The 15,020-nt window shown below is 32.6% G+C and overlaps 1 protein-coding gene and 1 pseudogene across 1 annotated transcript; one reads left to right on the top strand and one right to left on the bottom strand.

Annotated features, from left to right (window-relative positions):
• Nucleotides 1-3,950: 3,950 nt before the first annotated feature.
• Nucleotides 3,951-5,684, bottom strand: LOC142616150 (wall-associated receptor kinase 3-like; annotated as a pseudogene).
• Nucleotides 5,685-9,364: 3,680 nt separating this feature from the next.
• LOC142617536 (uncharacterized) lies at nucleotides 9,365-14,586 on the top strand. The gene is made up of 6 exons (XM_075790434.1): nucleotides 9,365-9,698; nucleotides 11,875-12,027; nucleotides 12,476-12,569; nucleotides 12,736-12,818; nucleotides 13,458-13,611; nucleotides 14,129-14,586. The coding sequence occupies exons 1-6, from the start codon at nucleotides 9,528-9,530 to the stop codon at nucleotides 14,362-14,364; spliced, it is 891 nt and encodes a 296-aa protein (XP_075646549.1). The 5' UTR covers nucleotides 9,365-9,527; the 3' UTR covers nucleotides 14,365-14,586.
• The last annotated feature ends 434 nt before the right edge of the window (nucleotides 14,587-15,020 follow it).

Here is a 15,020-nt window from a genome sequence, read left to right on the forward strand (position 1 = left end):
AATTGCACTGCCAAGCCTTATCAGCTTAATTTGGCAAAGACCTAATACTTCTCAAGCTCCAAAACACTCTCTACACTCTAAATGAGTATGGCTTGCGTTTAGGTAAAATCGTCTCTCAAGGTATGACAATGGGAGAGGAGAGGAGAGGAGAAGAGACTACAAGGATTTCTCTCTAGAGGATAAGTAGCTCTCTTTAAAAGGTGGGTGTAGTGAAAACCTAAATCCCTAGGGTTTTCTATCTGATAACCTCCATACAATTTTGTAGGTAATGAAAGTATATATAGTGTGGGTGAAGAATAGGAGAGTAATACTTAAAATCCCAGTTGTTAGAGTGTCTCGTGGGTTGTCCAAGTCCCAAGATACTCACAAAAAATCTTGACTCTTGAACTTCCACATGTGCTCCTCACATTGCCTTTTGCGAGTTTTGCAACCCCGAACCAGTAGTGAGCTAGTCGCGAATTCAACATGTCTTGAGCAATCTTCACCACTAATACTAAACCCATTACAATTAAATCCACAAAATACAAGGAAATAAATTAATGAAATTACAACAATTTTGTCATGGAATACAACCAACATAAATATTATGTTAAAAAAAAAAAAAAAACATAACATTAAGGATTAGGGTTTGTATGCTTTAGATGAACAAAATGAACATGCATTGATGCATAGGTGCTGAGGTAAGTGAAGGTTAGTCATGTATATAAATATGCATCTTTGAACATAATGGTTGGTTTCTTTGATTGATGAATGCTTGAATGATTGAACATGCTTGATTAAATGTCATGATTATATGCTACTGCTTTGTTGATGTTGCTGCCTTGTGATATACTTGCTACCTTTGGATGGATATAATGTCAATGCCATGCTAGATGAATATTAGGACCTTGTGCCATGAATGTTATGATTGAGATGCCATGTTTGTGTGTTTATATACTTGTTAGTGTGTGTATGTGTGTAGAATAACCTATTAGAGGACCCTTTGATGGGATTAGGATTTGGAACACAATAAGTAGAGGCCAACCTACGGGTCAGGTGGGCATGACTATATGCTATTGCTTTGTTGATGTTGCTACCTGTGATATACTTGCTGCCTTTGGATGGATATAATGTCAATGCCATGCTGGATGGCTATTAGGACCTTGTGCCATGAATGCTATGAGATGCCATGTTTGTGTGTTTAGATGCTTGTTAGTGTATGTGTGTGTCTGTGTGTGTGTAGAATAACCTATAAGAGAACCTTTTAATAGGATTAGAATACACAATGAGTAGAGGCCAACCTACAGGTCGGGTGGGCATGATTATATGCTACTACTTTGTTGATGTTGCTACCTTGTGATATACTTGCTGCCTTTGGATGGATAAAATGTCAGTGCCATGCTAGATGACTATTAGGACCTTGTGCCATGAATGCTATGATTGAGATGCCATGTTTGTGTGTTTAGATGCTTGTTAGTGTGTGTGTGTGTGTGTGTGTGTGTGTGTGTGTGTGTGTGTGTATTTGGAACATAATAAGTGGGGACCAACCTACTGGTCAAGTGGGGTTGGGTGTCTAACACCTTCCCATACCCATACTTAAACTTTGAACATGTGTTTTGGTAAGATTAATCATTCACATAAATGCGCTATACATATGGTTCCTAGACCTAGTCTAGGTGGGACTTCATTTTCACCCTCCACCCGGTCCACTTTGCTAAAACATACTTCCCATGACAAAACCACTCATCGTGAGCGCTTGCGCCCACACCCAACCTTCAGTATAAATACCTCTCTCTAGTATAAGTTGAAAGCACCCAAAAGTTTTAAAGAAAAACCCGAAATTTCTCTCTCTCTCTCTCTCTCTAGAGTTAGTAATAGGAAGGTGCCTTTGGTGTCTTGGACCTCCTAGTCTCAACTCACTAAAAGGGGTAGCTTAGTCCTCCTAGTCTTAAGTTACCAACTTCCTATTCACGAATCCCTATCTAGAGAAACTTTTTTGCTTGGAGTGCTCAAAATTGCTAGTGCATACAAGTAAGATTTCTAAACCTTATTTTCATTAAGCCTTAGCTTATTTAGATTCAAGCACAAGCATGTTTTTATTTCAAGTTCTTCATTTGTTGTTCATTGTTAGTATGATAGAACTAGGTTGTTCTTAGTTTTGCATGTTCTAGGATTTCAATTCAAATAACATGTTCACATGATCTTAGATTAAGGTTTATCACACATAACACACATATTTACCATGTCTTTTAATTCTTTGCATGCCTAAAATATACTCTTCAATGCTTGTTTTAATCTTTGGGCAGCAAAACAAAAGTGACAAGTGTCAAAAGTTCCTCCTAGTCATGTGCATTGCACATGACCCTTGGGCATATGTTACTTTTTTTTTTTTTGCTGCCACATAACCCTATATATAACAAAACATTTCCCTAAAAAAATTATTGTTTGTTTGGTGTTGGTGACTTTTTCTCATTAACAAATGTCTCTCTCTCTCTCTCTCTCTCTCTCTCTCTCTCTCAATGAAATGGGTGTATTATAAATGAAGTGATAAAAAAAATAGAACATTTGATATTGAGTGTATTGTAAAATGATATGTATAAATAGATAAAGTATCTTTTAAGTTATTAAAAAATAAATTTTTTAACACCACAAATATAAATGTTGTTAAACTACCACTGCCAAGAAGGAAGTCAGGACTTGGAGTTAGGAGGGCGGCTCTGTTGTTGGATGCATGCAATGGCTTTTGTTTTCGGCTCTGCTGCTTAGCCGGCAATAGTTTTCTTTTATTATTTTTTTTTATGTGTGTGTAAAGTGTGTCAAAATTATTTTGTTTAAAATTTTTTAAAGGACCAAGTTGTTTGTTTTTGGTAAAATTGATTGATTGGTCTTAATTTTTTTAGTTTTGCTATCGGTAATTTTTGTTGTTGTGCTAATTTTTTGGGCTTATATATTTTGTTTTAGATTTTAGATTCATAAATTTTTTTAAAAAAATTTATTACCTTTAAAATGAGGAAAATACTAGATCTACAAACCTTTTTACAAATTGTTGTTGTGATGAGTAGTTATTAGTAAATAAAATAGTGATATAAGTAGTGGGCCAAGATGCAAACCAATAAGAATTTGCTACCTCAATTTTTTTTTTTGAGATAAAAGATAGAGTTACCTCAATATTTGTAAAAAAGTTTGTAGTTGTAGCATTTCTCTTATAATGATTAAGGGAAAAAAAATAATTTTATTGACCAAAGTAGTACCTGTATATACACACACACACACACACACTTCAATTCTTTAAATAAAAAAAAAGGGGGTCATTGCCCCCAAGTCCACGAATGACTTCACGTCCATGACCACTACCACCAAACACAAACCCCTATGAAATTTACAACTAGCATAGACCCCAAAATGCAAAAACGTCACTGTACATAATCATCATCCCGGCTATGAGATGACTATTATATAAATCTATGATTAGTCCTTCAAAGAACCATTTTCTTGTAATAATATATGAATGGGATGAGGCGAACGGATTTGGATCGAGTGTACCAAGTGCAATTCACCTCAACTCTCACCACACAATTTTTTTTTAGTTACTTTTTTATTTTTTTTTTATTTAAGGGCTGAGATTGAAAGTTATGCTTTTTAATGCTCAATCTCAACCCTTGATAGTTATAGCATCATTTGATCTCAATCCTACGGTGAACACAAGCATAGAGTTTCTTAAGTGGAGAGTTACAGTATGGTAGGGTTTTATCCACCTTTCCGTAAAATGTAAATCTAATTTATATTCATAGATGAAAAAACAAAATATAAGGGAAAATATGAAAGAAATAAGTATGATATTTATTTGTAACCTTCATTATTATTGGCAGAAGTTTTGATTTAGGATAAAGCTCCTAAAAACATTTCGGGTGCAAATACATACAATAACCACATTGTATTATATCTACCAACGATATGCTATCAAGATAAGATTATCTCCCATCGTCAAAATCCAATAATGCTACATGGTTCCTCACAGTATCATTCACATCAGCACTTTGATTATCAACATCATAATTGTGAGAATCTAATGTCTTGGTGTGCAAGAATTTAGTTTCTTTTGAGTTAGAATCAACATTGTCTCTGGAATGCTTCTCCATCTTTCTTAAATCCTCCAATTTTGTTGCCACTTCCTTCGTAGTAGGCCTATCCTCCCTTTTCAATCTTAAGAACATCTTTGCAAGATTTGCAGCTTCCTTTAGTTGCTCTACATTTTCTTCATTTGCTATATGTTTTTCAAGAACTTCAAACAATCTATTATCCTTCGAAAATGAGACAAAATATGTGGCTAGATCTCTCTCTTCCTTAGGCCTATCAAATGAAAGAGCTTTTTTTCCAGTTAAAAGCTCTACGAGGACCACTCCAAAGCTATAAACATCACTCTTTTCTGTCAATTGACTTGTTTGCATGTATTCGGATCCAAGTATCCCAAAGTTCCTCGCACCATTGTAGCTAATTGTGTTTGGTCTAGTTGAACCAATTTTGAAGCTCCAAAATCTGATACCTTTGTTGTGTAAGTGTTATCCAACAATATGTTTGAAGACTTGACATCTCTATGGATTATAGGTGGAGAAGCTGCAGAGTGCAAATATGATAGTGCTTCTGCTGTTTCTGCGGCTATTCTAAGACAAGTTTCCCATGATATGGTGGACACCTTACTTTCGTGATGAATGTGCTCAAAGAGAGTACCATTGGGTATGAATTCATAAACTAATAATGTCTCCAAACAACAGCCTAATAATTTAACCACATTCCTATGATTAATTTGGGAAAGTACAACTACCTCATTGATGAATTGCTCAGTTTGGCTTTCATCTCGTATTTTTGACTTCTTGATGGCCACAATCATATTATTTGGTAAAATTTCTTTATAAACTTTATAAACAGTACCAAACCCTCCCTGGCCAATTATTAGAGTTTCATCATAATTGTTGGTAGCCTTTTTCAACTCTTTTATGGTGAAAATTTTGGTTGTTTCAGCTGAATTTTCTTGTTTAAAGAGTTTCTATTGTAAAATTAAACCCCCATTCTGTTCAAAGAACCTTTGTTTAAGCTTGATCAACTGTCTTTTCTTAACTATCAAATACAACCAAGAGCTACAAACAAGCACAACTATGAAGCTTATGCCAATACCTACATTAGAAAGAAATAGAATATTAGCTTTTTTGGCATAATTATAAAGTACATCGAAGAGATACTGACAAGCAGAGCAACAAAGCTAATGCCAACAACCTTTTTTTTTAGTTTGAGAATCACTTATGCCAACACTTAGTGTTTGATTATATTTAAAAGAAACAAGATATTATTTACCATTGTGACTGAGCAATCAGAAAGTGTGACTCATGGTTACCTTTTTCCTTTTAATCTTTTAGACCACGTGAGATTAATTAAATATCTTTATACTTGTGCATCATATCAAATTTTTTTTTTTTGGAAGAATGCACCCTATAAAATTAATTAATCTATATATATATATATATATATATGACAAAACTTACATACACTACCGTAGATGTTGTTTTTTAAGTTCTTCTCTTAAGATTCTGTCATGTGGTTGCTTAACTAAAAAATATACTTTTATTCTGTGATAAAAAAACTATTTGGCAGAATCTTAAAAAGAGAATCTAAGAAACAACATCTAAGTAATATACTTAAGTTTTACCCATATAGATTCTATAATTGAAGTTCAATTTTGTGCCATGTATCCTAAATCATTTATTTTTAAAGAGAGTTTTATTTCTTACTTTTAGAATCAAATATGAGACCACATCATAAATATCCATTCAAGTGAGTTATTGCATACAAAAACCAAAGAGTCTAGAATTAATGAACATAAAAAAATTTTAAAAAATTAAAAAATGTATAATTTATATTTTCTACCTAATAGTATTCTTACAAGACTTTTTAAAGAGTTAATATATATATATATATATAAAAATGACTATCAATAATATTTAAATTATATACGTAAGAATTATATTATACAATTTAATATATATCTTTTAAGTATATTTATGCATATGCATAGGGTTACAAGCTAATTTATTTAAAGCCAAAGCATAGAGAAAATCAAATTAAATTCTAAATTGGAGCCTAATTTTGCACTATGTGTCCTATCTAATTTTAAAACTTCTGTGTCAAGTGAATTATTAGATGTAAAAATTAAATAGTCTAAATTTAGTTAAATTCTAAATTGAATTTTAATTGGAGTTCAATTTTGTGTCTCATGTTCCATCTAATTTTTTAATTTTTGTGACAATTGAATTATTAGATGCAAAAACCCAAAAGTCAATGCACCCTATATATATATATATATATATATATATATATATATAAATCCAAAGTAGAGAATTCAATTAGATTCTAAATTGGAGTCTAATTTTGCTCCATGTGTCCTATCTAATTTTAAAATTTTTGTGTCAAATGAATTATTAGGTGTAAAAATCAAAAAGTCTAAATTCAATTATATTGTAAATTGGATTTCGTGCAAAAATTCAATTTCGTACCACGTGTCCTATATAATTTTTTAATTTTTGTAACAAATGATTTATTGGGTACAAAAACCGAAGAGTCTAAATTCTAAATCATATATATATATATATATATATATATATATATATATATATATATATTTAAAACCAAAGTAGAGAATTCAATTAGATTCTAAATTGGAGTCTAATTTTGCTCCATGTGCCAATCTAATTTTAAAATTTGTGTCAAACGAATTATTAGATGCAAAAATAAAAAAGTCTAAATTCAATTATATTCTAAATTGGATTTCATGCAAAAATTCAATTTTGTACTACGTGTTCTATATAATTTTTTAATTTTTGTGACAAATGAATTATTAGGTACAAAAACCGAAGAGTCTAGATTCTAAATTATATATATATAAGCTGGGTTCAAGTTACGCCTGGTGTAATTTTAAACAATATTAAATCACTTAATATTTTTTAACTGGATGCGAATTTTAGCAAATCTACCGTTAAATTACATTATCTTCGTATATTTTCCATTCTTACAAAATTTTAATGTGATCAAAGATTTATAGTCATGTCATCAATCAATTGATTAAATTTAAGTTTTTGTAGTTTAAAATAATACATAAAAAATGAGTTTATGCATCAGATAGTAAATAGCATACAATTAACATGAAAATTAGCATAAATGTCAAGAACATATAGAACACGTAATTTAATGGTAGGATTTTGAAAATATGAATATTATAACAAGTTATTGGGTGGTATAACATTACTTATAATTACATTAGGTGGAGCTTGAATCCATAACTTAAAAATTCATGACTTAAAAAAGGTGTAAGTTGTAACTTCCACGATATATAATTTAAACTCACACACACAAACACACACACATACATACATATATATATATATATATATATATATATATATAATTTTGATTATTTTTAAATGTACTAGTATATATACATGGGATTATACGCTAATGCAATAAATTAATAATGGCTAAATAATATCACTTATAATTTTTGTATATCAAGTACTATAGAAAGTTAATAAGAGTGGATGGAAGACTTGATCGTGAAACTTTTTTATAATTTAGAAACAGAAAAAAAAAAAAAAATTAGGAATGAAAACTCAATTTAATGTACACTTTAGTGACAAAACTTATTTTTTTTAAACCTAGTTTTGTTGATCTTAATGAGAAATTTATACTATTTCACACCGGTAGTTGAAGAAATAATCAAAACACAGTACAACAATTTTGTCCGAATATATTTCATGGGTTTTTCCCTCCCTTCGTTTCCTTGGTTAAGTAAAATGTTTTATATACATAATGTTAGTCAAGATGCTATACTTCCAAAACTGGCCATAGAAGCCAGAAAAACCATTGTTCCTTGCATACTCCTACTATTATTAACATGGGGGTCTATAAAAAATAGTTCCCAACAACAGCCTGAATTCAATCCTTTCTAATTCCTTATATCATATCCTCCACCCTCTACAAATCCCAGGTGGTCAATTAGTTGAAAAGTTGGTATTTTCAGTTCAGAGACAAATAAAACAAACAAAATTCAAGCTACCCAGAAATGAAATTGCCCCAAACAAACTTTATATTTAAATATAAATGATGACACCCAATAATTTAAAAAAGAAAAAAAACGTTATTAGTATCTTACCTCTCCCAGAAAGTTGTGCTTTTTTTGGTTTGAGTGGATGCAATACCGTTCTGGGAATCCTATGGTTATAGATACAATGTTGTCTGTGTGAAGAAAGGTAAGTGAGGAATGAAATTTGGGTACATGTGAATATGAAGAGTGAAGGGGATAATATTATGGTGTGGGAAAGAAGAAGCTGTATTTGGTTGAGAGGGAATATATGTGAAAATATGTGTGGCTGCTTGTTTCTATGGTCCATGCCTTTGTGGTTTTTCTTTTTTCTCTTTTTTTCTACTTGTAATATAAGGGCTATTGACGTAACCAGTTTTCCACCATTAGATCAGGGTGATTGATTACAGCCATTGATCTAAGGGAACTAGCAACAGTCCACCTCAACCGTCAAACTCGTGTATTTTTTTACTCTCTAATTTATTTATTAAAAAAAATTGACCATTTTGTTTTTTTCTATTTTTTTGGATAAAACCATTTTGTTGTTGTTGTTGTTTGAGTAGGCGGTGGAACATGGTTGTTTGTTTTGCAGTCTTATGTTATCTCTTCGGTGCCTGCTGCTGGGATGGGAATTGGATTTGGGGTAAGTGATCTTCATTTCAATTCTAAGTAAGAAGTCCTTAATAAATATGAGAGGAAGAAACATTATATCACAATACTCAATAATTATGTGTCTAGACAGAGAACTAGCTAGATGTTTACGCTTTAAAGTAAACTTGTGTTGGTTTGGTATGGTCAAATATTATTATAAATGGCAAGACTTAGACACAGTACTTAAGTGCGGTTCTTTAAATTCTTCTCTTAAAATTCAGTTATATGAATTTTTTCTCATGAAATGAAAGTGTATTTTTTAATTAAGTAACTGCATAGCTGAATCTTAAAAAAAAAAAAACTTATGAAACAATACCTAAGATACTGTAATTAAATTTTTTCCATTTATAAATATAATATCATTTTAATTTATTGTGTCGGAACCTAATGATATATGCTTTTATCATCCGGTACAAACCACAAAAAAACAGAGATTGTGTGTACAATGAAAGGAAGATTGTAAGGATGGTGGGTTGGATGTGTTTAGGCCCAAAAACGTAGTTGGGTAGTTATGGGCCAATGGTACTCTAATCGATTTGGGCCAGCCAAGTATTGTAGAATCAGCTCCAACGTTTATGCCGGCTTTGAGTGACAAGGAGCAACGTTGGCGGCAGTGTAACAGCCAGACAGTATTGCATAAGTTCATGGTGAGTAAGCGTGCTAAACTACTAGTTTGGAGTAGTTAACAGCTTCCAGAATCTTGTACACGTAGGTACATATAGATACATAGAATAGATCTCTGTCTCCATCTGTTGTTATATTTCATGCATGAATGAAGCTTTTGGTTGTGAACCAGCGCGCTTTTACAGTAATGGCATCACCGCTGAGGCTGAGATTTATAGCCCGCAAGGCTTGTTTGCGTTGCTATTCTTCTTCTGCTTTGAAATGGGAAGGTGGGGTTTCCATGGTGCAAGGAGCTTCCAGAGGAATCGGCCTTGAATTTGTGAGCTTTCTTTACTTCCTCTTTCCTTTTCTTCTTTATTGGAGTACAACATTTCTCTATAAAAAGTTTACTTACAATTTTAACATTGATTGCTCAAGTGAAATGTTAAATTTTCGTGACATTCTGTTAATGTTGCATCCTGCCAAAGCTAATCAAAGAAAAAGATGAAAATTAAAGCTTATTCCCAATTTAGAGTTAATTTAAGTCAATAACTAATAAGCGTGTGCATGATTTGTGATACTGATGTCCAACTCCAGTTACCAAAATTAAAGTCAAGGGTTAAAGTTCAGGATATAAAAAAGTGGAAATAACCAACTTTTTTTTTTTTTTTCTAATTTGATAGTTACAATAAGTGAGACGGGATTTAAACCTTTATGTTTTTGTTGGATATGCTAGGAGGTGTCATTTAGCTACAAGGCTCTTGACTAATTAGGAGTTCGTTTTATTAAAATTACCGGTTGTCCCACTACCAACATGCGGAATTTTTTACTTTTTAAATGAGAGATAGGGCAGGGACAGATTTGATCTCGAAACTACTTACTCTAATAATAATGATAATTAATATTCGCCCCAAAAACTTAAGCTGTTAGGAAATGTGAGTTTAATCACTTAATCATTGTTCTAAAACTTTTTAAAAGCTTGGTCTTATGACATAGAGTTAGGACCCGTAATTTCATTGGCATTGCAAGTTGCAGCAAACTCAATACCAAGGGCCCTGCAAAGTGTCATTTATCTCACCAAAGAGAAGTATAATCCCCATTTCCAATCTGGTGCTTAAGAAAAGGCCTAGTTGTATCCTTAAAAGTTTAAACCCCAGAACCTTCTTTCAGCACTAAGAGCATTGAAAAGGTTGAGGAGACAATCCTAAAGCTAATTGCATCTCAAAACATAGGTTTTTAATCCAAGCAACCCATGGATATCAAGATAGAGTGAATAAGGAGAATATTATATTTCCCATTACTAAGTCTTTTTTCCAATCACCATTTTTTCTAAAACCTAAAACATCCTCCATATTTTAATAATATAAAAAATATATATTCCAACTAAGCTTAGCCCCAAAAGCTTTATCTGAAGCTCCCTGTCACAGGAAAGCCACAGAAGTTTAAGTCAATGGCCTTTACGACCTTTGGGGGAAGAATGAACTTTTTTAGTAATGTTGTGTTTAATGTTTTAAATTTAGACTTTTATGCATTGGTGTATTGATTTATATATTTTCGAAAGTAATAATTTTAAGAGGAGGCTTTACTTGTCATCAAGTAGTGGAAATTTTCCACGATCACCTGTCAAGATGTGGAAAAAATTGTCTTGTTCACAAACTGCCTTCTTGTCCTTTTTTGGCCTACTCTAATGTGGGTGGTCAATCCACAGTCATTGTCTTTGCTAGTCTGGTATAAACCTTGAAGCATGTTCTGAACTCTGGTTTGGTGTGCTTTGGTTGGTTTTCTGTTCTTCCAATAAGTCTGCTGCAAAATTGCTGGTCATGATTAGACAAGAGTTTTAGATGTCTTTTGGAGGCCACCATTAAGGGTGTATAGGTATAATGGTTGCTAAGTGATTCTCTAATTTTTCAGATGAATAAAAAATCTTCCACTGTATAATTTTTATGGCTACCTCATGAGTTTATGAAGTAATAGTTACTAAAATTTAATTTTCAAGTTGTTTTTATGAAGGGAGATAAGTTGTTTAAGGGTGCCAAAGTTGAATGTCTACAGTTACTGATGATTATCCTCATGGCTCTTCCATGATCTTATGAACTTGTACTTTTTAGCATTTCTAATTTCTACTGTGTTGCATCCTCACTCTCTTTTGTGTCAGATGCTGCTTCATTTTGAGTGTGCAGAGTCTGAACTTTATGGAGCATCAGTACCGTTGTGACGTTGTCAATAATCATTAAATTAGATTTCTAGGTATTTGAGTTGCATTGTTTCTACCATAATCTGTAGATGCTTGTGACAAGTTTTTTAATGCTTGTGCTCTGGTCCAGTACTTCTATTCTTGAATTAAGTGAATTCTTCTGGTGCAACAAGGTCACAGAAATCTCATTTTGTTTTTAGAGTTTGTCTGCATTAAATTGAGATTGACTCTAATGGACCATTAAGAGATAGGAATTGAATCAATGAAGCATTAGTTCAAGTAAATCCTTGTAATCATGTGACTTATTTTCTGCCTCATATAGGTTAAGCAGCTGCTGGAGAAGAATGAGAAAGGGCATGTTGTTGCTACTTGCCATAATCCTAACGTGGCACTAGCGCTTCTACATCTGAAAAATAGATTTGCTGAAAGACTTAGCATTCTACCATTGGATCTGACCATTGAAAGCACCATAGAGGCTATATGACCACTTACTCAAAGGGAAAACTTTTCATCTTTCCAAGATGATTTTTGTACTTTTTGAGTTTGGTACTTTCAACTATCTAAATCTATTAACCTTGATTCAGTAGACTGATGCAATTAAGAAATTTTCTTTTCCTACAATCATTATTTGAGGTCAATGATACTGGTTTTGTACTTTTGAGATTACTTGGAAAATTGTTAGGCCTTTGGTAGAAATGCAAGCTAAGTATAGAAAAATTGGAGGTCTATCGATATGGGTGTTGAAAGGCTGTTTAGTTTAGTTTTGTCAAAAAAAAATAAAAAGGTAGATTTGCAACTTTTGCTTCCTTTTTTTTGGGTCTTGTCAATGATATGGTACATTATTAGTTAAGATTATAGAATTCCCACTTATCAGCAACAAATTTAGTATTTGTTCTTTACCCTGATATTATGTCACATTTCAGGCATCTGCAAAGTCTATTAGAGAAGGATTTGGTTCTTTGAACCTTCTTATTAATGCATCTGGAATTGTATCAATCCCTGATGTGTTGCAACCAGGTACAGCTTGTTTCATTGTTTGAAGCATGATTTCCAGACTAGTAGTGGCTTTGACATCTGCAATAAAATTTCTAATTGTGGACTGAAACTAAGATATTTTGTTACATTATTTTACTTTTTCTATTAAAGCCCGGCAGTCAATCATATTCTTCTATTTGCAGTACAGAAACAACATTGACCAAAGTTGAGAAATCATCTTTGCTTCTTGCATATGAGGTTAATGCTGTTGATCTGATTATAGTGATTAAGGTATGCTCATTAAAAATTTTCATTTTATTACTGTGTTTGATGTTGAACAAAAAGGTTTTAGTAGAGACCAATGCCTGCATCCTGTTAGGTGTGTTTGTTTTATTAAGTTGGAACAAAATCTCTAAAGAATATTTTTTGAGTGATATTCAATGAGATGAAAATTTAGTCCATCATTTCTTGTTTCTGTTCATAATGGGAAAATACAACTCATGAACCCGTATAGGATCAAACTGTTGACCTTGCCCTCCACCCACCAAATGTTCCAAAGACCATTGAAAGGATGATTCTGTTTCTGTTATATATTCTTAAACAAAAGTGTGGAAGAAGACTTCTTCACATTGTGGGATTGGAAAGACATCTAGATCTAGCATGAAGAGATGCATATAAATCAGCTAATCTCATGTTAATTGTCACTACTGCTCTCCACAGATAATATCTAGATGCAGAAGCTAATTCTTAATTAGCTGCTTTCCCCAATAAACAGGGTAATTGTTTTTGCAATAAGCCAGTTATTGGAATGCTTCTATCTGAAGTTTTTATTGCAATTGGGCTCGTTTAACTACTATTTTGTTTAAGCTTCTTGAGGCTGAATAGCTTGTAGTATAACTAAAAATTGTGGTTTGTGATTTGTACTAGCAGCACATGTGGCCGCTCTTAAAGGTTGGCGGAGGCTCTGGGACTGAAAGGGATGTCGCAGTTGTGGCCAATTTGAGTGCTAGGGTGGGATCCATTGGAGACAATCACCTTGGGGGTTGGCACTCTAACCGATCTTCAAAGACGGCACTTAATCAGTGTATGAATTCTTCCTTGAAGTCTTAACATGGATTTTCTAGTTCAAACACTGCAAAATTAAATTTGACTTTTTAAGAAAAAAAAAGGAGTTGATCCTTGACCACTTTGGTTTAAAGCTACAATATGAATTAATAGAAGAGATCATTTCTTGAGCACTTCTCTAAGAACATTACCTCAAGCAGTTGGTAATTTCAGATCTGAAGCGTCCTTTTCAATGGTTCTAGTTGAAGCTTGAGATAAGAACCTTATTTTTTAATGTTGTTTTCTATGGCTATTTAAAAAGTTGTACCAGCAGGGCTACTGCCATATGTTTCATCAACATATTCCCATACTTTTATTCAGATAATTGTTTTAATACATATGCCCTATTTAAGACATGTAATTGAACATGTTGGGTATTGTTGTATTGGTGAGTTCAATTGCAAACATGTATCAATAACCACATTGTCAAAAGAAACAAAAACAAATAAATAGATGTTCTGATGAACTATAATATTCTTTTCAACTGATGCTTGCAGTGACAAAAACTGTGTCAGTGGAGTTTGCAAGAAAAAAGGATCCTATTATATGCATTTTGTTGCACCCAGGCACAGTGGACACTGATCTTTCTAGGCCGTTTCAAAGAAATGTTCCAGAAGGCAAACTATTCACCAAAGAGTTCTCAGTTCAGAAGCTCTTAGGCATCATCAACAATGCAAAGAGCCATGACAATGGCAAGTTTTTTGCCTGGGATGGCCAGGAAATTCCTTGGTGATTGGTCATATTCATTATAAGCATGCAATATTAAATAATTATATTTGAGTTTGAAATTTTTGGTCGTTAATCTCAATTGTTTTTGATTAATTTATTTTATCTGTTAATAAATTAAGAGAACTATTGACTATTCAATTTCTTCCTTTGTAACTTCATTGGTTCTCTGTTTTCTACTCTGACGTAATTGCTTTCAGTAAGTAAATGGCACTTTCTTGTTGTTTTCAAAATGTGTGCAAAAAAATTCAGTCTTTTGATTTTTTGGGTAAACCTTACTAACTGATGATACCAATCACATTGGTGGCACAAATGAATCAGCTTATAGACAAGAAACTTTAGCTTAATAGAATATTCGTAATCAGAATTTAATTCTATGATTGGATTTTATTTTGGTTAAACTTTTCACTCGGTAAGGATTTGGTTATTCAACTTTAATTGTTGTCATTGTCCATGTTATATTGTTCCTAGCTTGGTGGACTCATTTTCTTGTTAGTTGAAGATAAATCTGTTACTATAGCTGTGAAGCATCTTTCAGATGATTTTTGGCTTCTGTTGGGCAATTTCTGTCACTGCTAAAACATTATTGAGCTAGTAATGATGGTCCTCTTTTTCGCCCCCTTAGATGGACATGTGGTATGCATTTTGATTTTTAAATATCAC

This window comes from Castanea sativa, chromosome 11 (assembly GCF_040712315.1).
Source record: "Castanea sativa cultivar Marrone di Chiusa Pesio chromosome 11, ASM4071231v1".
Taxonomy (NCBI): Eukaryota; Viridiplantae; Streptophyta; class Magnoliopsida; order Fagales; family Fagaceae; genus Castanea; species Castanea sativa.

What these genes read in the sequence shown, in the direction of transcription:
- LOC142617536 (XM_075790434.1), top strand. Translation starts at nt 9,528, where the DNA reads ATGAAGCTTTTGGTTGTGAACCAGCGCGCTTTTACAGTAATGGCATCA. An exon ending in CCATTGAAAGCACCATAGAG is followed by an intron (nt 12,028 to 12,475) that starts GCTATATGACCA and finishes GTCACATTTCAG; the next exon opens with GCATCTGCAAAGTCTATTAG. An exon ending in AAAGACGGCACTTAATCAGT is followed by an intron (nt 13,612 to 14,128) that starts GTATGAATTCTT and finishes TGATGCTTGCAG; the next exon opens with TGACAAAAACTGTGTCAGTG.